Source organism: Dendrobates tinctorius, unplaced genomic scaffold (assembly GCF_039654945.1).
Source record: "Dendrobates tinctorius isolate UK_male_01 unplaced genomic scaffold, ASM3965494v1 ptg000039l, whole genome shotgun sequence".
Taxonomy (NCBI): domain Eukaryota; kingdom Metazoa; phylum Chordata; class Amphibia; order Anura; family Dendrobatidae; genus Dendrobates; species Dendrobates tinctorius.
Genome location: NW_027361707.1, coordinates 31,238,367 through 31,263,948, shown reverse-complemented (window position 1 = coordinate 31,263,948; position 25,582 = coordinate 31,238,367). Strand labels below are relative to the sequence as shown.

General features: G+C 42.1%; 1 protein-coding gene across 9 annotated transcripts in view; it reads left to right on the top strand.

The window, feature by feature from the left end:
- ADD1 (adducin 1) overlaps window positions 1–25,582 on the top strand; it is a 176,750-nt gene that overhangs the window by 73,000 nt on the left and 78,168 nt on the right. For all 9 annotated transcript variants that reach the window (XM_073574584.1, XM_073574591.1, XM_073574583.1 and 6 more), the window contains exon 3: window positions 2,156–2,318. In XM_073574584.1, the coding sequence (XP_073430685.1) occupies window positions 2,156–2,318 (163 nt within the window). The remainder of the gene's footprint in view (window positions 1–2,155; window positions 2,319–25,582) is intronic.

The window sequence follows — 25,582 nt, the reverse complement described above, 5'->3', positions numbered from 1 at the left end:
TACATAATGCTGCAATAAAATGGTTTCTGAACCCGCACATTTCATTTTTTGCTACATATGAACGTACCTTTAAAATAAAATGCATATGAAACAAAAACTGCAGCAACTAACCATGAACCATTGCCCTTCCGTGGCATTTCGCAGTAAAACATGTAGTTTTATTTTCAAGGCACAATGTTTATCATGTGAGCTCCGCTTAAGGGATTATTCCCAACATTAAAATACGGATGGGTAGGGATCCACTATGACGGGAGCTGCACGTGCGTACTCCTATTCCATCCTTTGTAGAATTCCTAGTAATGGCTCCCGAGCCAATCTCTGCTTTCTGAGGCCGCCCCATAGGAAATGAATGAGAAGGTGTTTTGCACATGCAGCCACCGCTGCATTCACAGGAGGCATTTCAGAGCTCTGTTTGCAGTCGTACCTCAATAGATCCGCAAGCTATGGATGTGAGTACGGAAGGTAGGGGCTCACTTCTGGAAATGACCCTCTAAAAGGATATTCCAGCTGCTCTATCTTCTGTATCAGGTGGTGAGAGGGGACCATGATGTCAGTCTACTGTTTTTTTTTTTTGTTTGTTTTTTTTTTTTTTTTTTTCCCTCCTCCATTAAAAGAAAACTCGTTGCATTAAAATCTCTGCATGTTTTTTGTTGTGTTTCTGTTCTTGCAGCATTTTTACTTGAGCTTTTTACCCATTCATTTGAATGGCTGAAAATGACTGCAAAAATGCTGAAAGAACTGACACCCCTATGTCTTGGCAAAAATCGCAACTGGGGCTCAAAATACGCGTAGAAAGAAAATCGCAGCATGTGCATGAGATTTCTGGAATCTCATAATTTGTTAGTATTGTAAAGCGCTGCGTAAAATGCGCTGAGAATAAATGCTTCAAAAAACGCCATGTGTGAACATATATATCCTTAAGCAGTTCTTGAAGGTGGATGATCAGCGCAGGAGAAACCCAAAAAAATCTGATAATGTTATGTTGCATAATTTCTTATATGATTAATCCACTCATTTCTCCAAGGGTTGTCCAGTGAAAGTTAGGCATTGTTTGCATGTCAAGTAACTATGTTAGAACGGATCCAGCAGCAAACTTCTCAGTCTGTTTTTAAATAAATAATCAATGTTAAAAAAACAGGATGGTCCAGCATAGGAAGTCTATAGAAAACGAATCCATTAATTTGGCCATCCATTTTTCTTTAAAGCGAACCTGTCACCCCCCCAAGGGCATTTTTAAGTAAAAGAGCCACCTTCAGTAGTACTAAGGCTGCATTCTCTGAAGGTGGCTCTTATGTTTCTTATCCGTAGGAACACTGAAATAGACGTGTATACTATAAATAGACGCCATACCTTTATTGTGTCCCAGAGGTATGTTTTCTCCCCCTGTGTCAACCGCCTCAGAGCAGTCAATCATCTCCCTCTTGCGTCTTGTGCACTAAGACGCTGCCGAGTGTCGACCTATTACAGTGGAGGAAAGAGGAGGAGGGAGATAGATCCTCACTGCGCAGGGTCCAGATTCCCAGCCCCACAGTCTGAATACATCATAACATACTGCGGGGCGGGATCTGTAGCCCCCACTCCACGCAAGCGCGAGAGCATTACATCATCGCTTGATGTAAGATCCCAGGCAGCGCACACGGCGCATGTACGAAAAAACGTTGGCAGAGCGCAGGCGCCGGGCATGTAACAGGAACACAGGAGGTGGTGCACAGACGCAAGAGGGAAATGATTGATTGGCTCTGAGGCGGTTGACTCAGGGGGAAAAAACATACCTCCTGTACACAATAGAGGTATGGTGGGGAATTTATAAAAGTCTGAATTTCAGAGTTCCTACAGATAAGGAGCATAAGAGCCATCTTCACAGAATGCAGCCTTAGTCCTGAAGGTGGCTCTTTTTTACTTAAAAAACGCCCTGGGGGGGACAACAGGTTCCCTTTAATGGGTAGAGTATTAGATTTTTTGCTTGCTGGATCCACTATTCAAAAAACTGATCTCATTACTGGATCCTGTAAGAAAAAAAAAGACCTGATCCTTTATAAATGAAAGAAAAATGGATGGCTAGTAAATAGACCCAAGTGAGTCTATGCAGGGAATCCTAAAACTCTATAGAGGAAGACTTTGTTTTTTGCCACTGAGCTTTTTATTTATTTTTCAGGCATTTTGTGATGAACTGGAAACAATGATCCAAGATCAGCTGAAGAAAGGAAAAAACCCAACTGGTCTCCTGGCCCTACAACAGATAGCAGACTTCATGACTACGACGGTGCCAAGTGTTTACCCATCAGCTCCACAAGGCGGGATGGCGGCATTAAACCTGAGTAGGTGTGCCATACTGTTGCCCTGAAAAAGAATGAGGGATGAGTGAAAATAATGTATACCGTAATCAGTGTTGGAGAACTGCTGACATTGGGTTATTGAATACAGTGGGAATAAAACCTAATAGTTAAAAATCGTTGAATTAGCCATCAATATCTGACCAGTTGGGGCCAAATTTCTGATGATTTATTTTCATAAATTTACATCTGTATTGCGCAGCTCCGTAGTGGGCGGCTTTATCCTCAATTCAAGTGGCCCCTTCAATCTTCTGATTCTAGTGGGTTCGAAAATGAGATCCACAGCTGTGTGATGTAGGTGGTCTTCCAAAAGGATAGTCCTAATCCACAGCCGTCTGTTATACATGGCCTCGCCAAAGGATAGTCCTAATCCACAGCCGTCTGTTGTAGATGGCCTCGCCAAAGGATGGTCCTAATCCATAGCCGTCTGATGTAGCTGGCCTCGCCAAAGGATAGTCCTAATCCATAGCCGTGTGATGTAGCTGGCCTCGCCAAAGGATAGTCCTAATCCACAGCCGTGTGATGTAGCTGGCCTCACCAAAGGATAGTCCTAATCCACAGCCGTGTGATGTAGCTGGCCTCGCCAAAGGATAGTCCTAATCCACAGCCGTGTGATGTAGATGACCTTGCCAAAGGATAGTCCTAATCCACAGCTGTGTGATGTAGATGACCTTGCCAAAGGATGGTCCTAATCCATAGCCGTGTGATGTAGCTGGCCTCGCCAAAGGATAGTCCTAATCCATAGCCGTGTGATGTAGCTGGCCTCGTCAAAGGATAGTCCTAATCCACAGCCGTGTGATGTAGCTGGCCTCACCAAAGGATAGTCCTAATCCACAGCCGTGTGATGTAGATGACCTTGCCAAAGGATAGTCCTAATCCACAGCCGTGTGATGTAGATGACCTTGCCAAAGGATAGCCCTAACCTCCATGGCTTCTGTAATAAGCTGTGAACTTGAATTGTCTTCAACTCTTTCATGACTGATTTTCAGGGTTTAGGGATTTTTTTCATCTTTTCCGCCCCTTCTTTCAAGAGCCATAACTTTTTTTTATTTTTTTCGTCCACGTAGCCGTGTTAAAGCTTGTATAGGTTTTTTTTTTTTTTTTCCTGTGTGAGGGATAATTTTTTTTGCCCCTGAGAGGACGTTTTTATTGATACCATTTTGGGGTGGATGCAATATTTTGATGATCGCCTGTTAGTGCATTTTATTGCAAGCGTCTAGCGGGACAAAAATATAATTTTTTTTTTTCCTCTGGTTTCGCCATTTATCAGTTTGGCTTAATTTACTTAGTAGCGATAACAAATTTTTTCTATAGAAAATATATATATATATATATATATATATATATATATATATATATATATATATATATATATATATATATATACACACAGTGCCTACAAGTAGTATTCAACCCCCTGCAGGTTTGATAAGATGCAAATAAGCTAGAGCCTTCAAACTTCACACAAGAGCAGGATTTATTAACAGATGCATAAATCTTACAAACCAAAAAGTTATGTTGCTCAGTTAAATTTTAATAAATTTTAAACATACAAGTGTGGGTCAATTATTATTCAACCCCTAGGTTTAATATTTTGTGGAATAACCCTTGTTTGCAATTACAGCTAATAATCGTCTTTTATAAGACCTGATCAGGCCGGCACAGGTCTCTGGAGTTATCTTGGCCCACTCCTCCATGCAGATCTTCTCCAAGTTATCTAGGTTCTTTGGGTGTCTCATGTGGACTTTAATCTTGAGCTCCTTCCACAAGTTTTCAATTGGGTTAAGGTCAGGAGACTGACTAGGCCACTCCAACACCTTGATTTTTTGCCTCTTGAACCAGGCCTTGGTTTTCTTGGCTGTGTGCTTTGGGTCGTTGTCTTGTTGGAAGATGAAATGACGACCCATCTTAAGATCCTTGATGGAGGAGCGGAGGTTCTTGGCCAAAATCTCCAGGTAGGCCGTGCTATCCATCTTCCCATGGATGCGGACCAGATGGCCAGGCCCCTTGGCTGAGAAACAGCCCCACAGCATGATGCTGCCACCACCATGCTTGACTGTAGGAATGGTATTCTTGGGGTCGTATGCAGTGCCATCCAGTCTCCAAACGTCACGTGTGTGGTTGGCACCAAAGATCTCGATCTTGGTCTCATCAGACCAGAGAACCTTGAACCAGTCTGTCTCAGAGTCCTCCAAGTGATCATGAGCAAACTGTAGACGAGCCTTGACATGACGCTTTGAAAGTAAAGGTACCTTATGGGCTCGTCTGGAACGGAGACCATTGCGGTGGAGTACGTTACTTATGGTATTATCTGAAACCAATGTCCCCACTGCCATGAGATCTTCCCGGAGCTCCTTCCTTGTTGTCCTTGGGTTAGCCTTGACTCTTCGGACAAGCCTGGCCTCGGCACGGGAGGAAACTTTCAAAGGCTGTCCAGGCCGTGGAAGGCTAACAGTAGTTCCATAAGTCTTCCACTTCCGGATGATGCTCCCAACAGTGGAGACAGGTAGGCCCAACTCCTTGGAAAGGGTTTTGTACCCCTTGCCAGCCTTGTGACCCTCCACGATCTTGTCTCTGATGGCCTTGGAATGCTCCTTTGTCTTTCCCATGTTGACCATGTATGAGTGCTGTTCACAAGTTTGGGGAGGGTCTTAAATAGTCAGAAAAGGCTGGAAAAAGAGATAATTAATCCAAACATGTGAAGCTCATTGTTCTTTGTGCCTGAAATACTTCTTAATACTTTAGGGGAACCAAACAGAATTCTGGTGGTTTGAGGGGTTGAATAATAAATGACCTTCTGAATAAACTTTTCACAATTTAAAAAAAAATTAAACAAAGAAATAACATTCTTTTTTGCTGCAGTGCATTTCAAACTTCCAGGCTGATCTACAGTCCAAATGTCACAGTGCAAAGTTAATTCCGAATGTGTAAACCTGCTAAATCTGCAGGGGGTTGAATACTACTTGTAGGCACTGTGTGTGTGTGTGTATGTGTATATATATATATATATATATATATATATATATATATATATATATATATATATATATATACAACGACAAAGCAAAGTCCAGCAATAACGTGAGCAATCCAGGATGCTGTTAAAATTTTTTTTCTTTTTATTCATAAATCCATTAAAATGCAATGGTCCAAGCAGTTCCAAACAGCAATAACGCAGGAAAGTCGTGCAGATAGGACTACGCGTTTCAGCGGTAGAACCCGCCTTCTTCACGGTCCAGAATCTAATCTGCTTTCCAAACATGGAACCTTATATACATCCCACTCCCATCAGGGTAATTATAAACATATGTGAGAGTTAAACATGTGCTATAAAAGCAGATCAAACACATAAACTATCCACATATTGATCAGTATACAACATGCATAAAGATTATAAGGAAAGAATTCAACATATTGGAGAAAAGTACATTAGGAATGTCCAATAACCTGACCATAAAATTCCAGGACCGCATGTATAATAATTTAAAAAGAAGGGAGCATTCTATTATAGCTATAAAGAAAAGAAAATTACTCTGTCGCCTAATTGGGGGACACAGAACCTTGGGTGTTATGCTGCTGTCCACTAGTAGGCGACACTATGCATAATCTGAAAAAAGATTAACTTTGGCTCCTCCTCTGCAGTATACACCCCTGGACGGCGTCAGCCTTCTCCAGTTTTTGCTTAGTGTCGCAAGGAGGCACACCTTTTTTCTTCCGTTTTTTTCCTTTTTTTCACCGGAAATACAGATGAAGAAAAGTGGGTCTCCAGCGAGACTCCCGGCATGGCTCCCTCCTCGGTCCCCTATTAGGGGTACCCGGTTGAGGTTGAGGTGGTTTTTTTCCCCATGTCGCTCCCTCCCCAGTCCCTCGGGTCCTGGTTCGAGGTCGAGACCCCCCTCCTTCCCCAACACCCTTAAGGGGTCTGGGTTGAGGTCGAGGCGAGGATGAAGACCCCCTGACGGTGACAGACGCACCCTCCCTAATCCCCCGCAGGGGGTATTAGGTTGAGACGCCTCAGGTAGGGTCGGAGATCAGGCAGCATTCCGCAGCTTCCAGGGACCCCAGGCCGGCTGAGGGATCCTGTGGGGGCCGGGGGAGGGTGCGGACTGGATGGCACAGCAGAAACAGGGCTTTTGCTGCGTCCCTGTCTCTGCAGCAGCAGCGGCTCCATACAAAAACCGCTACCCCTGCTACCCCCACCGCTATCCAGTCGACCGTTCTGGGGGGGTCTGGTACAAATCCGCCTCCCCCCCCGGACTACCGCGCCGCTCTGGAGCCCTCCTGGGCATCAGGCTTCAAATTTAGACCGCGGCTTCGGCCTAGCTGAAGCCGCCGCCTTTTCCCCGCCCCCCGGATGACCAAAATGACACACTGGAGTGTCATAGAAGGGGCGGATTGAGGCAGAAAGGGCGCGTTTTTACACAGCCCAGCGCGCCCTTTTCAGCTCTCCGCCCCCTCCTCCCTCTCCTCAGAGCCCCGGTGGCCATTTTTTCTGGATGAGATCCAGGAGAGAAGCATCACAGCGGTCTCCGGGGGGCACAGAACTTGGATCTGTCGGCGCTGGACCTAGGGGCACACCGGTGGGGTAAGCTCACAGCTGGGTTCTCATTACTCAGCTGTGAATCTATACTTCCTATAAGGCTTTCTGTGGGTTCCCTCTGCGTAGCCACCCCTGTATGATCCCTTATAGCCAGCCTCTGTGCACTATGCCGGGCTCAAGGAAGAGAACCAGGCAGGAATGTTTCTATGCATTCTGCACAGCCTGCAAAGCCACGCTCCCTAGTGGCAGCACGTATCCGCACTGCCGGGTCTGCATCCAGAACTCTGGGTCAGAACCCCAGGGAGTCCCTACTGACGCTTCATTGTCACAGGCCACGCCGGAATGGGCAACTCAGATGTCTCAGTCTATGTCACAGTCCATAGACAACCTAACTGCTACATTGCTGCAAGCTCTGCAGAGTCGGACCCCGGCTATGGACGGTACACAGCAAACGGACAGCTTGTCTCAGGAACATGCTGCTTCCGACTCTCACAGACGTAAGCAGACTCACAGGTCTCGATCACCTGAGTCGCACTATAGCACAAGGTCGTTCCCCTCTAGGGAGAGACAGCGTCATTCCAGGTCTCCTGGGCAGTCCCCTGCCACAGACAGACAGTGCAATTTACCACAGGGATCCCCCACCACAGAAGACCCCCGCCCCAGGTCGCCCTCCAGGGATCACCTTAGTGAGGCACAGGATTCGGAGGGCATCTGTGACTCCGGCTCAGATAATGAAACGGTCAGGTCCGTGGTACCTTCTCCCCCTAGCAATACAGCGCTAGTTGAGGACATAATTTCTTCTATTCATCGGGTGCTAAAAATTCCAGAGTCGCCCCCGGAAGTCCCAAAACATAGGATTTGCTTCAAAAGTGTTCAAAAACCACCTAAGGTCTTCCCTAATCACGATGAGTTTGAGAAAATACTTACCAAACAGTTTGCGCAGCCTGACAAAAAATTCGCTAATCGCAAATATCTGGAAGCGAAGTACCCTTTCCCACAGGAAGACACCAAACAATGGGCAGATCCACCTGAAGTGGACCCTCCGGTTTCTAGGCTAGCAGCGCAGAATTTACTCTCTCTGCCGGATAGCTCAACCCTCAGGGACGCAGCAGACCGGCAAGTAGAACGCATGGCTCGTTCTATTTTCGAAGCGGCAGGCGCCTCTCTGAGCCCTGCGTTTGCTTCAGTTTGGGCAGCCAAGGCCATCCTAGCTTGGGCCAAAAGACTACAGGAGGGTCTTCAGGCTTCAAATCCTTAACTCTCGGACCAAGCGGTCCAGATGGCAGTGGTAGCAGACTACATGATTCATGCAGCCCTGGATTCCGCCAGAGGTGTAGCGGGAATAGCATCAAATGCCATCACGATCCGACGCATCCTCACGCGACTTCCGTATTCTACTGGTAGACTTTTCGGCGAAAAGTTGAACACCATGATAGCCAATGCCACCGGGGGTAAGAGTACCTCTCTCCCTCAACTAAAACCGAAACGCACGTTCAAACGAAGAAACCAGACGCGATTCCGATCCTTTCGGAATTCCTCGGGCTGGTCCGTTTCGCGCCCAGTGCAAAACCGCAACCGTTCTCCACGCAGAGACGACCCACGGACGCAGCAGCGACCGGACAGGTCTTGGCAGTCGAAAGCAGGCCAAGCGAAACCCAAGGGAGGAAAACCTCAGAACTTCACTTCATCATGACTCGAGACCTCCGGAAGACACCCCACCAGTAGGCGGCCGACTTTTACTCTTTCAGCAAGTCTGGCTGCCTATTACAGAAGACAGGTGGGTCAGGGAAATAGTGTCTTCCGGATACAAGATAGAGTTCACTTCCGTTCCACCGAACCGGTTCTTCCTTTCTGTTCCTCCAACACCACCAGAAAAGGCTCGTGTCTTCCACCAAGAGGTTTCCTCTCTCCTTCAATCAGGAGTTGTGGTGCCGGTTCCCGCGAACGAGAGATTCCGAGGATTCTACTCAAATTTGTTTGTAGTCCCCAAGAAAGGAGGCGGCGTCCGACCCATACTGGACCTAAAACAGCTCAACAATTACGTACGGGTCCGTCATTTCCGCATGGAGTCCCTCCGGTCCATCGTTGCATCCATGGAGCAGGGAGAATTCCTCGCCTCCATAGACATACAGGATGCGTATCTCCACATACCAATTGCTCCCGCCCACCAAAGGTTTCTCAGGTTCGCGGTCAACCAAAACCACTACCAGTTTGTCGCCCTTCCGTTCGGACTCGCCACGGCTCCAAGAACGTTCACCAAAGTCATGGCGGCCACCATGGACGTCCTGCACTCAAGAGGCATTCTAGTCGTCCCGTACCTGGACGACCTCCTCGTCAAGTCTCCCACTTTCAAAGACTGCGAGGTCAGTGTCTCAATCACTCTAGACACTCTGAGTCGCCTGGGATGGCTAGTCAACCTACAGAAATCGTCGACCATCCCAACTCGGACTCTAACATTCCTGGGAATGGTATTCGACACCACCAGGGGCCTGGTGCTCCTTCCCAAGGACAAGACACTGGCCATCCGTCTGGGAGTTCGCACACTCCTTCGCAGTCCTCCTCGATCTCTCCGGTTTGCCATGAGAATCCTCGGCAGGATGGCAGCAGCAATAGAGGCAGTGCCATTTGCCCAGTTTCACCTCAGGGTCCTTCAGCTAGCCATACTCAGATCTTGGGACAGGAACCCCTTCTCCCTCGACAGGGAGTTCAGGTTGACGTCATCGACCAGGAGGTCCCTGCACTGGTGGCTCAAACCAACCTCGCTTACACGAGGGAAGCCATTCCTCTCAGGACAATGGAAGATCCTGACTACCGATGCAAGCCTGACAGGCTGGGGGGCGGTACACCTACATCACAGGGCACAGGGCAAGTGGTCACCGAGGGAAGTGACATTGCCCATCAATGTTCTGGAAATCAGGGCCATTCTCTTGGCACTGAGAGCCTTTCATCACTTGCTTGCAGCCTCGCACATACGGATACAGTCGGACAATGCCACGGCTGTGGCATACGTGAATCACCAAGGCGGGACCCGCAGCGCCCAGGCAATGAGAGAAGTGGCTCATATCCTCCGCTGGGCGGAAGACACAAGGTCGGTTCTTTCTGCGGTACACATTCCGGGTGTAGAAAACTGGGAAGCCGACTTCCTCAGCAGGCAAGGAATGGACTCGGGGGGAGTGGTCTCTCCATCCCGAGATTTTTTACCAGATCTGTCAACGATGGGGAACCCCGGATGTGGACCTAATGGCATCCCATCTCAATGCCAAGGTTCCCAATTTCATGGCCAGGACACACGACCCGCGGTCGCTCGGAGCGGATGCCCTGGTCCAGGACTGGTCCCAGTTCCGACTCCTGTACATTTTTCCACCCCTCCCCCTAATAGCCAGGGTCGTGAGGAAGGTCAAGCAAGAGGGAGTTCCGACCATCCTCATCGCGCCAGACTGGCCCAGACGTACTTGGTACGCCGACATCGTCCAACTTACAATACAAAAAGGGTGGGGGAACAAGAGGTGCAATAGTACCCTATCACTAGTGACACTACGATGTGAGTGGTGTAATGCAGTTCCACTCACCTATTCCGGTTGTGTGACCCACAACTGGCTTGAAGACATAACACAGTATCAGCTGCTGCAGGACCTCCACCGACCACTCCAAAGTGGAAAAAATGGCCAGAGAATATGGGAAGCAAGATGTGCCACAGTCCGCGCTGCTGAATCCACAAAATCACCTGGGATGCAAGATGTAGTAACAAAGTACTGCTTTATTCCTTCCTGCGCGTTTCGGCGCCCTTCCTGGCACCTTCCTCAGGGATATTACACCAGCCATAGGAGCAGGGAATTTATAGCCCCTTCCATTAGCAATTATGGGTGTGTTCTGTTTACATATGATGTCATAATGGTCATCACTGGGGGAGGGGCCAGCATTTTTGGCACAATTTCACACAACATAATAAAACAAGAAAATCCTTCAAAATACTTGCTAAAATGTACATAAAAATCCTACCAGTAAAATGATATAAAGACCTTCATAAAAATTGCAGCGGAAACATTGCCAAAGTATCCAGACTGTCAATGCAAAAACAAAAAAATTTTTTTTAAAAAATATTATCTCCCGACTTTCAGGGTAGTAGAACCCATGTGTTTACTGGTTTCATTTTTTTCTCTTGTGACTTATGTTGAGCGCCACCGTTCTGCTGATATCAGTGCCTTTGGAACATAGGTTCTATGAACTATTTTTTCACAAAACTATCCTGTTAAATATGTGATACTATGGTTTGTTAAAAAATTATTATAAAAAATTGCAATGAACAATTTTCTTTATTTTTGTTTTGTAGGAGGGAATCAAGGAGCGATGCCACTATTAAATAAAATGGATTATTTCTAAAATTAACTGCTTTAAAAAACTTATTTTTATTTTCATTTTTATTTTTATTATTTATTATCAATAAAGAATTATCTAAATTACTATTATATAATCGTATTATTAAAAATGGCCTGAAGAAAGTATCTATCATCTTCCGTATAGTTATGGTCACTATTTTATATATTAATTGTGGTGGTGTCACCCATGAAACGTGTGTCTTTTGGTCTAGCACACCTGGGTTCAAGTCACAGGTCTCCATGCAGGCATAAATGACATTGTCTTTTGTAATATCAGGAAAAATTATAAATTGTTATGAGCTTATGCATATTAAATTAGGGAATTGTGAAATTCTAGATAGGATACCAACTTTGATATATATTTAAACAAAATAAATGTGTCATTAGGTGTATGTGAGACATTAAGTGTTTAGATATACCCGTGCGATCAAAAAAGTAGTCAGATGAAAAAATAAATAAAATGAAAAAAGATAGAATGAAAAAATAAAGTGAGGTTTGCTTAAGTGTGTGACATAAGGATGCAGGAATTCCTCCTACTATGGTGCGCCTTTCTTACCCACTCAGGATGTGACCAAGAGAGGGGGGGGGTTGGGGGATTATAATTTATATTAGTTCTGAAATTATGTTTAGCCCTCTCGGTTTTAATGTGTCCAGTTTAAACATCCAATATTTTTCACGTTTTTTGAGCAGCTCGAATCTGTTGGGTATATTCACTGCTATATGATCGATCGGGGTTATCTTGATTGCTGTTGCATCTCTGTTATGATACGTGTCATAATGGAATGACACTCCATGTGCTCTATACCCACTCTTTATATTTGAACGATGTTTGTTTAGCCGCTCATGAAGTGGTCTGATAGTTCTGCCAACATACTGCATGCCACATGGACACTCAAGCAGGTAAATTACAAACTCTGTAGAGCAATTCATGTCATGTTTAATGGTAAAGGATTCATTCGTTGATGCGGATTTAAAGCTGCTTGTCTGTTGGATGCTCCGACAACAAAGGCATCTATTTTTTCTACATTTTGATGTCTTTTTCTGCAGTACTTTGGCATAATTCGTGGTTGTCTTCTGTTTGAGCCTACTAGGAGCTATTATCCCTTTAATGTTTGGCGCCCTGCGGAAAGTAATTCCTGGTCTATCAGGTACAATGGATTTTAATATTGGATCACTTAGAAGTAAGTGCCAGTGTCTATGAAGGCATTTTTTGATTGACTTGTGACAATTATTATAAGTCGTTATAAAATTAAATGCTTTATTCTTCTCTGTCCCTTTTCTGTCTTTCTGTATAAGGAGGGTTTCTTGCGGGATTTCTCCACTGTGCTTTTGTGTGCTGGATATCAATTTTTTTGGGTATCCTTTCTCTAGGAATCTTTTTCTGAGTATTTCAGATTGAGAAGCGTAGTCATCCTTGGAAGTGCAATTCTTCTTAATCCTTCTAAATTGATTGGCCGGTATATTACGCAGCCATTTTGTGTAATGTCCACTCCTGAAGTCAATATATGAATTCCTGTCCGTAGGCTTAAAGTATGTTTTTGTATGTATCCTTGTGCCATCAGAGAAAATTGTTAGGTCCAGGAAATTGATGCTTTCTTCATGTATTGTTCGTTCAAAATTTATCCCCCAGTGGTTATTAATGATGTCACTGAAAAACTCCTCCATGTCACCAACTTCCGTGTCCCAGATCAGGAATAAGTCATCAATAAACCTTTTATATAAAACCAAGCCATTCTTGTATTTGTTTCCATATATATGTATGTCTTCAAAAAGACCCATAAAAAGATTAGCGTACGAACAAGCTGTTTTCGAACCCATAGCTGTACCATACTTTTGATGGTACATGTCACCATCAAAGGTGAAAAAGTTATTGTTTAATATGAAATTTAGGCCATCCAGAATGAAGGTGATGTTCCTTATATCCAATTGTATGTCTCTTTTTAGGTAGTATTCAATACAGAGTAATCCTATTTCATGACCTATATTCGTGTACAATGATGTAACATCCATGGTGACAAATCTATATGATTTTTTCCATGTGATTCTTCCCAAAATCCTGATCATATCCGTAGAATCCTTAATATAGCTTTCTAATTTCACCACGTATTTCTGTAAATTTCTATCAATATAGGTGGCAAGGTTACTTGTCAGGGAATCAATTCCTGAGATTATTGGTCGCCCAGGGGGATTGTCAAAGCTTTTATGAATCTTGGGCAAGTGGTATAGGAATGGAATGGGGGGTTGCCTTTTTATTAGAAACTTCTTTAAGTCCTTATTAATTATCCCCTGTTGGAATGCCATGTTTATTTTTTGATTGTGTATTTTTGTTAATGTGGGGTACGGGTTATTTTTTACTTTCTCATAGTATTTAGTGTCCGACAATAATCTTAATGCTTCTTTTTTATAATCATTGGTGTTTTGTATCACTATGCCGCCCCCCTTATCGGCTGCCCGAATTACTATTTCACTATTCTTACCCAAATTTTTCAGGGCTTCTCTCTCTTTCTTCGTGAGATTATTCTTATCCCCCCTTAAGTTGCCGGCTTTCTTCATTAAGGTGTCCTTTTTAAGATCTTTTAATAGTAAGTCTTGGAACGTCTCTAGTATATGACCCCTACTTTCCAAGGGATAGAAATTGGATTTTGTTTTCAGAGTAGGATCAGATGGTGCTTCACTTTTGTTATCTTTCGTGTCATCTGGCTTTAATAAGAAATGCCTTTTGAGAGTCAACCTCCTAATATACTGATGCACATCTATAAAAAGTTTAAAATCGTCTGGTTGGTTCGTGGGGCAGAAAAGTAAGCCCTTATTCAGAAGCTCCTTTTCTTCTTCTGTCAATGAATAATCTGATAAATTAATGACATTATTATTAGTTACCGTTATCTGTTTCAATCCCGGAAAGTGATCTTTGCTTTTTTCTTTATTTCCTCTTCCTCTTTTTCCTCTTTTTTTCTTTTTCCAAGAGCGGGACTGAAAAATTTCGTTATATTTTGATTTGTTACGTTTACAGCAGCTAAAAAAGGAACTATGCCATTATTTTGATTTTTTGAGTTGTCTAATATAACCTTTTGTGTAGGGGTATTGCTACCTGTTTCTATAGGTGTTGGTGTTACTATACTGATTAAATCCTCCTGGTTCTGATCAGTTTCTGTAATAATCATTAAGTCGGGTACAGAGTTTTTATTGTTTTTCAATGGCTTATTATTGTCATGTAATATGATTGGGTCTAGGGGCCTCTCTCTGTTGATTCTATCGATGAGTTCTTTGATTTTGTTAAGATGTTCATCAACATTAACTGTTCCAGTTCCAACAGGTTTTGGATCCTCTGCATTATTATGTACTTGTGCTACAGTAATGACTTGATTGCTGCTAGCTGGCTCGTTATTGGATGCTTCTTTGTTTATATTCCTATCCCCATTGATTAATCTTGTCATGCTGCTAGGTAATTTCTCTATCACGATGAAACCCTCATCATCCAATATTTCATCTGGAAAAAGGCTTGACTCCTCTTTGCTATCTATTACCTCCTCATCCATTGTCTCAATTTCATTAGTGCTCACAGTCACCGTAAATCTTAGGTTCAGTCCCTGTGTGCTGGATTTTTCAGGACCGTGCCTAGACACTGTTTTTGTCTCTGTCTGCATTTTGTTCCCAATAGAGATACAAGAAATAACACTAGTAATAGTCAAGACAGTCAAAATACTATAGATTTTAGGAAGAATAATACGGAGATAGCACCTATTGGGAACAAAATGCAGACAGAGACAAAAACAGTGTCTAGGCACGGTCCTGAAAAATCCAGCACACAGGGACTGAACCTAAGATCTACGGTGACTGTGAGCACTAATGAAATTGAGACAATGGATGAGGAGGTAATAGATAGCAAAGAGGAGTCAAGCCTTTTTCCAGATGAAATATTGGATGATGAGGGTTTCATCGTGATAGAGAAATTACCTAGCAGCATGACAAGATTAATCAATGGGGATAGGAATATAAACAAAGAAGCATCCAATAACGAGCCAGCTAGCAGCAATCAAGTCATTACTGTAGCACAAGTACATAATAATGCAGAGGATCCAAAACCTGTTGGAACTGGAACAGTTAATGTTGATGAACATCTTAACAAAATCAAAGAACTCATCGATAGAATCAACAGAGAGAGGCCCCTAGACCCAATCATATTACATGACAATAATAAGCCATTGAAAAACAATAAAAACTCTGTACCCGACTTAATGATTATTACAGAAACTGATCAGAACCAGGAGGATTTAATCAGTATAGTAACACCAACACCTATAGAAACAGGTAGCAATACCCCTACACAAAAGGTTATATTAGACAACTCAAAAAATCAAAATAATGGCATAGTTCCTTTTTTAGCTGCTGTAAACGTAACAAATCAAAATATAACGAAATTTTTCAGTCCCGCTCTTGGAAAAAGAAAAAAAGAGGAAAAAGAGGAAGAGGAAATAAAGAAAAAAGCAAAGATCACTTTCCGGGATTGAAACAGATAACGGTAACTAATAATAATGTCATTAATTTATCAGATTATTCATTGACAGAAGAAGAAAAGGAGCTTCTGAATAAGGGCTTACTTTTCTGCCCCACGAACCAACCAGACGATTTTAAACTTTTTATAGATGTGCATCAGTATATTAGGAGGTTGACTCTCAAAAGGCATTTCTTATTAAAGCCAGATGACACGAAAGATAACAAAAGTGAAGCACCATCTGATCCTACTCTGAAAACAAAATCCAATTTCTATCCCTTGGAAAGTAGGGGTCATATACTAGAGACGTTCCAAGACTTACTATTAAAAGATCTTAAAAAGGACACCTTAATGAAGAAAGCCGGCAACTTAAGGGGGGATAAGAATAATCTCACGAAGAAAGAGAGAGAAGCCCTGAAAAATTTGGGTAAGAATAGTGAAATAGTAATTCGGGCAGCCGATAAGGGGGGCGGCATAGTGATACAAAACACCAATGATTATAAAAAAGAAGCATTAAGATTATTGTCGGACACTAAATACTATGAGAAAGTAAAAAATAACCCGTACCCCACATTAACAAAAATACACAATCAAAATATAAACATGGCATTCCAACAGGGGATAATTAATAAGGACTTAAAGAAGTTTCTAATAAAAAGGCAACCCCCCATTCCATTCCTATACCACTTGCCCAAGATTCATAAAAGCTTGGACAATCCCCCTGGGCGACCAATAATCTCAGGAATTGATTCCCTGACAAGTAACCTTGCCACCTATATTGATAGAAATTTACAGAAATACGTGGTGAAATTAGAAAGCTATATTAAGGATTCTACGGATATGATCAGGATTTTGGGAAGAATCACATGGAAAAAATCATATAGATTTGTCACCATGGATGTTACATCATTGTACACGAATATAGGTCATGAAATAGGATTACTCTGTATTGAATACTACCTAAAAAGAGACATACAATTGGATATAAGGAACATCAACTTCATTCTGGATGGCCTAAATTTCATATTAAACAATAACTTTTTCACCTTTGATGGTGACATGTACCATCAAAAGTATGGTACAGCTATGGGTTCGAAAACAGCTTGTTCGTACGCTAATCTTTTTATGGGTCTTTTTGAAGACATACATATATATGGAAACAAATACAAGAATGGCTTGGTTTTATATAAAAGGTTTATTGATGACTTATTCCTGATCTGGGACACGGAAGTTGGTGACATGGAGGAGTTTTTCAGTGACATCATTAATAACCACTGGGGGATAAATTTTGAACGAACAATACATGAAGAAAGCATCAATTTCCTGGACCTAACAATTTTCTCTGATGGCACAAGGATACATACAAAAACATACTTTAAGCCTACGGACAGGAATTCATATATTGACTTCAGGAGTGGACATTACACAAAATGGCTGCGTAATATACCGGCCAATCAATTTAGAAGGATTAAGAAGAATTGCACTTCCAAGGATGACTACGCTTCTCAATCTGAAATACTCAGAAAAAGATTCCTAGAGAAAGGATACCCAAAAAAAACGACTTATAATAATTGTCACAAGTCAATCAAAAAATGCCTTCATAGACACTGGCACTTACTTCTAAGTGATCCAATATTAAAATCCATTGTACCTGATAGACCAGGAATTACTTTCCGCAGGGCGCCAAACATTAAAGGGATAATAGCTCCTAGTAGGCTCAAACAGAAGACAACCACGAATTATGCCAAAGTACTGCAGAAAAAGACATCAAAATGTAGAAAAAATAGATGCCTTTGTTGTCGGAGCATCCAACAGACAAGCAGCTTTAAATCCGCATCAACGAATGAATCCTTTACCATTAAACATGACATGAATTGCTCTACAGAGTTTGTAATTTACCTGCTTGAGTGTCCATGTGGCATGCAGTATGTTGGCAGAACTATCAGACCACTTCATGAGCGGCTAAACAAACATCGTTCAAATATAAAGAGTGGGTATAGAGCACATGGAGTGTCATTCCATTATGACACGTATCATAACAGAGATGCAACAGCAATCAAGATAACCCCGATCGATCATATAGCAGTGAATATACCCAACAGATTCGAGCTGCTCAAAAAACGTGAAAAATATTGGATGTTTAAACTGGACACATTAAAACCGAGAGGGCTAAACATAATTTCAGAACTAATATAAATTATAATCCCCCAACCCCCCCCCCCTCTCTTGGTCACATCCTGAGTGGGTAAGAAAGGCGCACCATAGTAGGAGGAATTCCTGCATCCTTATGTCACACACTTAAGCAAACCTCACTTTATTTTTTCATTCTATCTTTTTTCATTTTATTTATTTTTTCATCTGACTACTTTTTTGATCGCACGGGTATATCTAAACACTTAATGTCTCACATACACCTAATGACACATTTATTTTGTTTAAATATATATCAAAGTTGGTATCCTATCTAGAATTTCACAATTCCCTAATTTAATATGCATAAGCTCATAACAATTTATAATTTTTCCTGATATTACAAAAGACAATGTCATTTATGCCTGCATGGAGACCTGTGACTTGAACCCAGGTGTGCTAGACCAAAAGACACACGTTTCATGGGTGACACCACCACAATTAATATATAAAATAGTGACCATAACTATACGGAAGATGATAGATACTTTCTTCAGGCCATTTTTAATAATACGATTATATAATAGTAATTTTTAGATAATTCTTTATTGATAATAAATAATAAAAATAAAAATGAAAATAAAAATAAGTTTTTTAAAGCAGTTAATTTTAGAAATAATCCATTTTATTTAATAGTGGCATCGCTCCTTGATTCCCTCCTACAAAACAAAAATAAAGAAAATTGTTCATTGCAATTTTTTATAATAATTTTTTAACAAACCATAGTATCACATATTTAACAGGATAGTTTTGTGAAAAAATAGTTCATAGAACCTATGTTCCAAAGGCACTGATATCAGCAGAACGGTGGCGCTCAACATAAGTCACAAGAGAAAAAAATGAAACCAGTAAACACATGGGTTCTACTACCCTGAAAGTCGGGAGATAATATTTTTTAAAAAAAATTTTTTTGTTTTTGCATTGACAGTCTGGATACTTTGGCAATGTTTCCGCTGCAATTTTTATGAAGGTCTTTATATCATTTTACTGGTAGGATTTTTATGTACATTTTAGCAAGTATTTTGAAGGATTTTCTTGTTTTATTATGTTATTTGTGTGAAATTGTGCCAAAAATGCTGGCCCCTCCCCCAGTGATGACCATTATGACATCATATGTAAACAGAACACACCCATAATTGCTAATGGAAGGGGCTATAAATTCCCTGCTCCTATGGCTGGTGTAATATCCCTGAGGAAGGTGCCAGGAAGGGCGCCGAAACGCGTAGGAAGGAATAAAGCAGTACTTTGTTACTACATCTTGCATCCCAGGTGATTTTGTGGATTCAGCAGCGCGGACTGTGGCACATCTTGCTTCCCATATTCTCTGATCGTCCAACTTACGGCAGACGCCCCCTGGCGTCTACCCGACCGCCACGACCTTCTGTCTCAAGGTCCGTTCTTCCACCAGAATTCAGGGGCCCTCAATTTGACGGCATGGCCCTTGAAACCTGGATTCTAACCCAGGCAGGTTTTTCACCGGCAGTCATTGCAACTATGATCAGGGCAAGGAAGCCTGCCTCTGCCAAGCTCTATTATCGTACCTGGAGAGCCTTCTTTTCTTGGTGCGAATCTCATGGACAAGTCCCACTCCCTTATTACCTCCCGAAGGTACTAGGTTTTCTTCAATCGGGCCTAGATGCCAAGCTATCCTTAAGTTCGCTTAAGAGTCAGGTGTCGGCGCTTTCAGTCCTTTTTCAAAAGCGCATTGCTATTAAACCGCAAGTAAGGACTTTCATCCAGGGAGTTTCCCGATTGGTTCCTCCCTACAAACGTCCGATGGATACGTGGGACCTCAATCTGGTCCTGACAGCATTGCAAGCTCCACCCTTCGAACCTCTTAGAGAAGTTCCACTCTCCATTCTGTCTCAGAAAGTGGTTTTTCTAGTGGCTATCACCTCGTTACGCAGAGTGTCGGAATTGTCAGCACTTTCCTGCAGACGACCTTTCCTAGCCTTTCACCAGGACAAGGTGGTTCTCCGCACGGTACCATCCTTCCTTCCGAAGGTTGTGTCCAACTTTCACCTTAACGAAGAGATTTCACTGCCTTCCCTTTGCCCGGTTCCGGTACATAGAGTGGAGAAGGCTCTGCATACGCTTGACCTAGTCAGGGCATTGCGGATTTACGTGTCCAGGACTGCACCTTTCCGGAAATCCGATTCCCTCTTCATTCTTACGGAAGGTAGTCGCAAGGGGTTGCCGGCTTCCAAGGCTACCCTTGCCAGGTGGATCAAGTCCACCATACATGAGGCCTACCGACTTAACAGTTCCCCTCTTCCGGCCGGTATCACGGCACACTCTACACGGGCAGTAGGGGCCTCCTGGGCCATTCGGCATCAGGCTTCGGCACAACAAGTGTGCAAGGCGGCCACTTGGACTAGCCTACACACGTTTACGAAACACTACAGTGTTCATACCCAGTCCTCAGCGGATGCGAGCCTGGGTAGACTGGTTCTGCAGGCGGCAGTACCCCAAGTCTAGGGGACTGTCAGCACAATATTCGTCCAGTGCTTCCCACCCAGGGACTGCTTTGGGACGTCCCAAGGTTCTGTGTCCCCCAATTAGGCGACAGAGTAAAGGAGATTTTTGTGTACTCACCGTAAAATCTTTCTCTTAGCCTTTAATTGGGGGACACAGCTCCCACCCTGTTGCCCTTACGGGCCGTTGTTTCCTGTTGAGTTCTCATATTGTTCTTGAGCTCGTACATAGTAGCCTTCTTACAGGCATGGTTATGTTATTTGGTTACGTTCCTCCTTATGCTTTGGCACAAAACTGGAGAAGGCTGACGCCGTCCAGGGGTGTATACTGCAGAGGAGGAGCCAAAGTTAATCTTTTTTCAGATTATGCATAGTGTCGCCTCCTAGTGGACAGCAGCATAACACCCAAGGTTCTGTGTCCCCCAATTAAAGGCTAAGAGAAAGAGATTTTACGGTGAGTACACAAAAATCTCCTTTTCAGAGAGATCTTGATGATTACAAGAATGACAAAATATATAATTGGGCTAGTAATCCTCCCTCTATTCTGAGAAAACATAAGTCCTGGTATAAGAAACCTAAAGTATTTTTTAATTCTACGGCCAATTATGATACCTCTTTTGGGGAAACATCGGATGAATTAACAGACTCCTCAGTTGCTTCAGTAGCCAGTATTCAGACTGGTGGCAAAAAACACCAAAAAAGGAACTTTCAACAAGAAGGTGCCTTGCCAAAAAACGAATATGCAAGAGGGGAGGAAGGAAACACATTTCCAAAAGGTTTTCATATGACGTTTCGCAAGCGCCGTTAATGGAGATTCCTGTATTCAATCTTTCCAGTTACATTTTGACAGACTCACAGATTGGACTCTTGTCTAAAGGACTAGGTTTTTCTCCAGTTAAAAAATTCAGTTTATTTGACACTATTGTTGATATCAATAGATTTGCACGTAATTTGACCCTCAAAGTTCATTATAATGAGGACAATACTCATGTGTATAATGATTTATCATCTGTCAGTATATCATCTGATAATAACTGTATTCATTTTAGTGAACAGGTAGCTGTCTCTAATTTAAGACAACTAGAAGGGGAGACAGAGTTGGAGGATAGGGTTAATCTAAATGACAGGTTTCAGACTCGTAATCCCATGTTCTACCCAGTAAAATCGAGACCTCCTTTCCTTGATTTTTTTCAGGAAACAATTGAAAGTGAGCTTGTGTCTCTCTATAATCAAGTAGAACATCAAGAGGTTAAATTTAATCTGAGTATTTCTGAACATAGGGCAATTGATGAATTGAGGGCTAATGGCGATCTCCTTGTTGTCCAGGCAGACAAGGGGGGCGCTATTGTGGCTCTCAATGCTGGTTTATATAAGAAAATGAACTTGCTGGATTTAGAAAACAGTAGCACCTATATTGAATTGCCATCTAATCCAACTAATTCATTTAACTCTGAATTATTACATCTATTACAGGTGGGAATTAGTATGGGTGCCATTTCAGACAGAATTAAAAAAATTTATTTTTTGTGAAACACCGATTGTCCCAATATACCACTCACTCCCTAAAGTTCATAAAGAGGTTTTTCCTCCCCCTCTCAGACCTATCGTGTCTGGGATCGGATCATTTAGTGAGAAACTAGGGGAGTGGGTTGATTTTTATCTTCAACCTTTAGTGCCATTAACACCAAGTCATCTTAAAGATTCCAAAAGTATAATACAGATTATGGAAAAATTTAATTGGCAATCTGATTGTGTGGTTATCTTGCGATGTGGTGGGGTTATATCCTTCTATCCCCCATCACATCGCGTTACGATGCATCACATATTATTTGTCCAGATACAGTAATTATGAGGATTCCATTCAGAGGTTTATTGTCTCCTCAATTCAATTTCTTTTAAGCCACAACTATTTTGTGTTTGATGAGAGATATTTCCTCCAGACACAGGGTGTGAGCATGGGTGCCAAGTTTTCACCTTCCCTAGCTAACCTGGTTATGTCTGTGTGGGAAGAAAATTATATCTTTAATATTGATAACCTATACAAAGATAATATTGTTTGGCTGGGGAGATTTATTGATTATCTGATATTTGTCTGGAGGGGTAGTCTCTCGTTTGCAAAAAGTTTCTTTTCTTATTTGGATTTGAATGATTTCAATCTAAAATTTACTAGTAGTGGTCATGAGGTATCAATTAACTTCTTGGATTTGAAATTGACCGCAGATCTGGACAATGATGGGGTTCTGATATCTCCCTATAAAAAATCCATTGCATGCAATAGTATTTTAATGGCTTCCTCTAATCACCCCAAACATGTCATTCAGAATATTCCTGTGGGGGAGCTTATTAGCCTAAAAAGGAATACTACATCTAGTGACAAATTGGAGGAAGGAATTGAAATGACCTGTAATAATTTAAAAAAAAAAAAGGGGGGTATCCTAATTGGTCCTTGGACAGAGCCAGGAAAATGGTAGCAGGCATGGATAGGGTTAAGCTGTTGGAATCTACTGAGAAAAAAAAGACAGTTTGACTCTAAAAAATCTAGGGTGGTTTTCAGTACCAATTATAGTCCTCAGTTCAATTCTATTGTTAAAATCATCAAAAAATATCTTCCCTTGTTATCTCAGAATGATATTTTGAAAAATATTGTGGAAAATAATGATATTGCCTTTGTGGCAAGAAGAGCCCCGACTTTAGCTGCATTATTATCACCCAGCATGTTCAAAGATCCGGATAAAATTTCCCCTAGCAATTGGTTAAAAACAGGATTTTTTAAATGCGGTGCCAATATCTGTAAGTGCTGCGGTTTTGCTAATAAATCTAAAATATTTACATCTATCTCCAATAAAAAACAGTTTAATGTTTGTTCTTTTATAAACTGTAATACGGAGAATGTAGTGTATCTAATTAATTGCAATATATGCCGTATGCAATATGTAGGTTGCACGATGAACCCCCTTAAAACTAGAATCCGCAAACACCTATCAGACGCTAATAATTTGCCTATGGTTGGTGCATCAGTAGTATCCCGACATTTTTCAAAAAAACATAATGGGGATTTACGCGGTTTCTCCTTTATGGGCATAGAGCATGTAAAAAAACCATTGAGGGGGGGAGATTTTCATAAAGTGCTTGCAAGAGAGAGTAGGTGGATATTTGAGTTGGGGACTCGCATGCCACAGGGCTTTAATAACCGCCTAGATATCATTATGCACTATTGATATATTTGTATTATATAATGCTGGTTAATATTATTGTTCTATGTTTTTGTACCACTGGGGCTATGTGCACACGGTGCGGATTCTGCTGTGGAATTTTCCGCGTAGATTTTGCTAAATCTTTAGGTAAGATGATCTGCGTTTTGCCTGCAGTTTTAGTGCAGTTTTAGTGCAGTTTTAGTGCAGTTTTAGTGCAGATTTAGTGCAGATTTGGTGCAGTTTTTGTGCGGATTTCCCCTGCAGTTTCCGCCTGCAGATTTCTATAATGGAGCAGGTGGAGAGCTGCAGCAGAGCCGCACAGGAGAAGCGATATGCTGCTTCTTTTATTCTGCACCAGATCTGTGCAGAAAAATCTGCAGCATGTGCACAGCCTTTTTTGTTTTACATAGCCTTAAATGGTACTGTGCATCACGTGCAGTTCTGTTGCTTTTCTGCTGCGGTTCTGCAGGGCCAAATCTGCTGCGGAACTGCACTGTGTGCACAGGGCCTTAAATCTTATGGTCAGGTTATTGGACATTCCTAATGTACTTTTCTCCAATATGTTGAATTCTTTCCTTATAATCTTTATGCATGTTGTATACTGATCAATATGTGGATAGTTTATATGTTTGATCTGCTTTTATAGCACATGTTTTTTAAGTCTCTCACATATGTTTATAATTACCCTGATGGGCGTGGGATGTATATAAGGTTCCATGTTTGGAAAGCAGATTAGATTCTGGACCATGAAGAAGGCGGGTTCTACCGCTGAAACGCGTAGTCCTATCTGCACGACTTTCCTGCGTTATTGCTGTTTTGAACTGCTTGGACCATTGCATTTTAATGGATTTATGAATAAAAAGAAAAAAAATTTTAACAGCATCCTGGATTGCTCACGTTATTGCTGGACTTTGCTTTGTCGTTGTTCACATTTGTATGGATGGACTCCTACATCCAGATCCAGGCACAACGGAGTTAACCAGGTCAGCTGAGGTTCCAGGCGGTTCACAGGAGTGAGCTGGTCTACATTGTTGGATGGATATATATATCCAGTGGCTAGAGTTCACAGGAGATAGTGGAAAAAAAAAAAAAAAAATTTATATATATATATATATATATATATATATATATATATATATATATATATATATATATATATATATATATATATATATATATATATATATAAATAAAATTTTTTTTTTTTTTTTTTTTTTCCACTATCTCCTGTGAACTCTAGCCACTGGCTGGGTTTCTCAGGAATATTGTAATGAGTCACAGTGGTATTCAGCAGATCCTGGACAGCCGTCTCACCTGTGACTGTCTGTTCAAGGCACATGATGGCTGATTGAGTCTCAAACATCTGCCAGGAAAGATGCGGCCTCACATGCCAGAAGGCAGGGGTACGATGTATGATGTGCATGTAAGGCGTGAAGGGGTTAAAAGGTCCCCTTGGAAAATGCTATTTACCTACAGATATAGAGCTTTTTTACAGGTAAATAATGTTACACTGATTTCTTACTGAAAGTGCTGCAATCATGAGAAAATGAACTTCTTTCCTCCCAGGAGCCCCCGGCTTTTTGTCAAATCTGTAAAAGTGCCTGGCATTTTGATTACAGCCCATGACTGAAATCCAGCTGTCAAACACGCCCAGGCACTCTGACAGCCGGCATTGCAATGCATCTGTGCAGAGTGAACTGTCAAAGTGCAGGGGGCGTGTTTACATCCCATGACTGAAAGCTGGCAGCTCCCGGGAGGCAAGAAGTCAATTTCGTACTTTTAGCCCCATGTTCAGAGGCTGGACAGGATTGAAATGCTAATGACATGCAAATGAACCCTATGTCTGCAGGTAAATAGTGTTTTCGGAGGTGACTGGTTCCCTTTTATTTTTTATGTTCGTGAGAAACACACACAACATTATTCCACAAGGTAGAGGAGCACTTTGTCCATCAGCATGGTGTTTTATGGGTCTTCATTCATTTT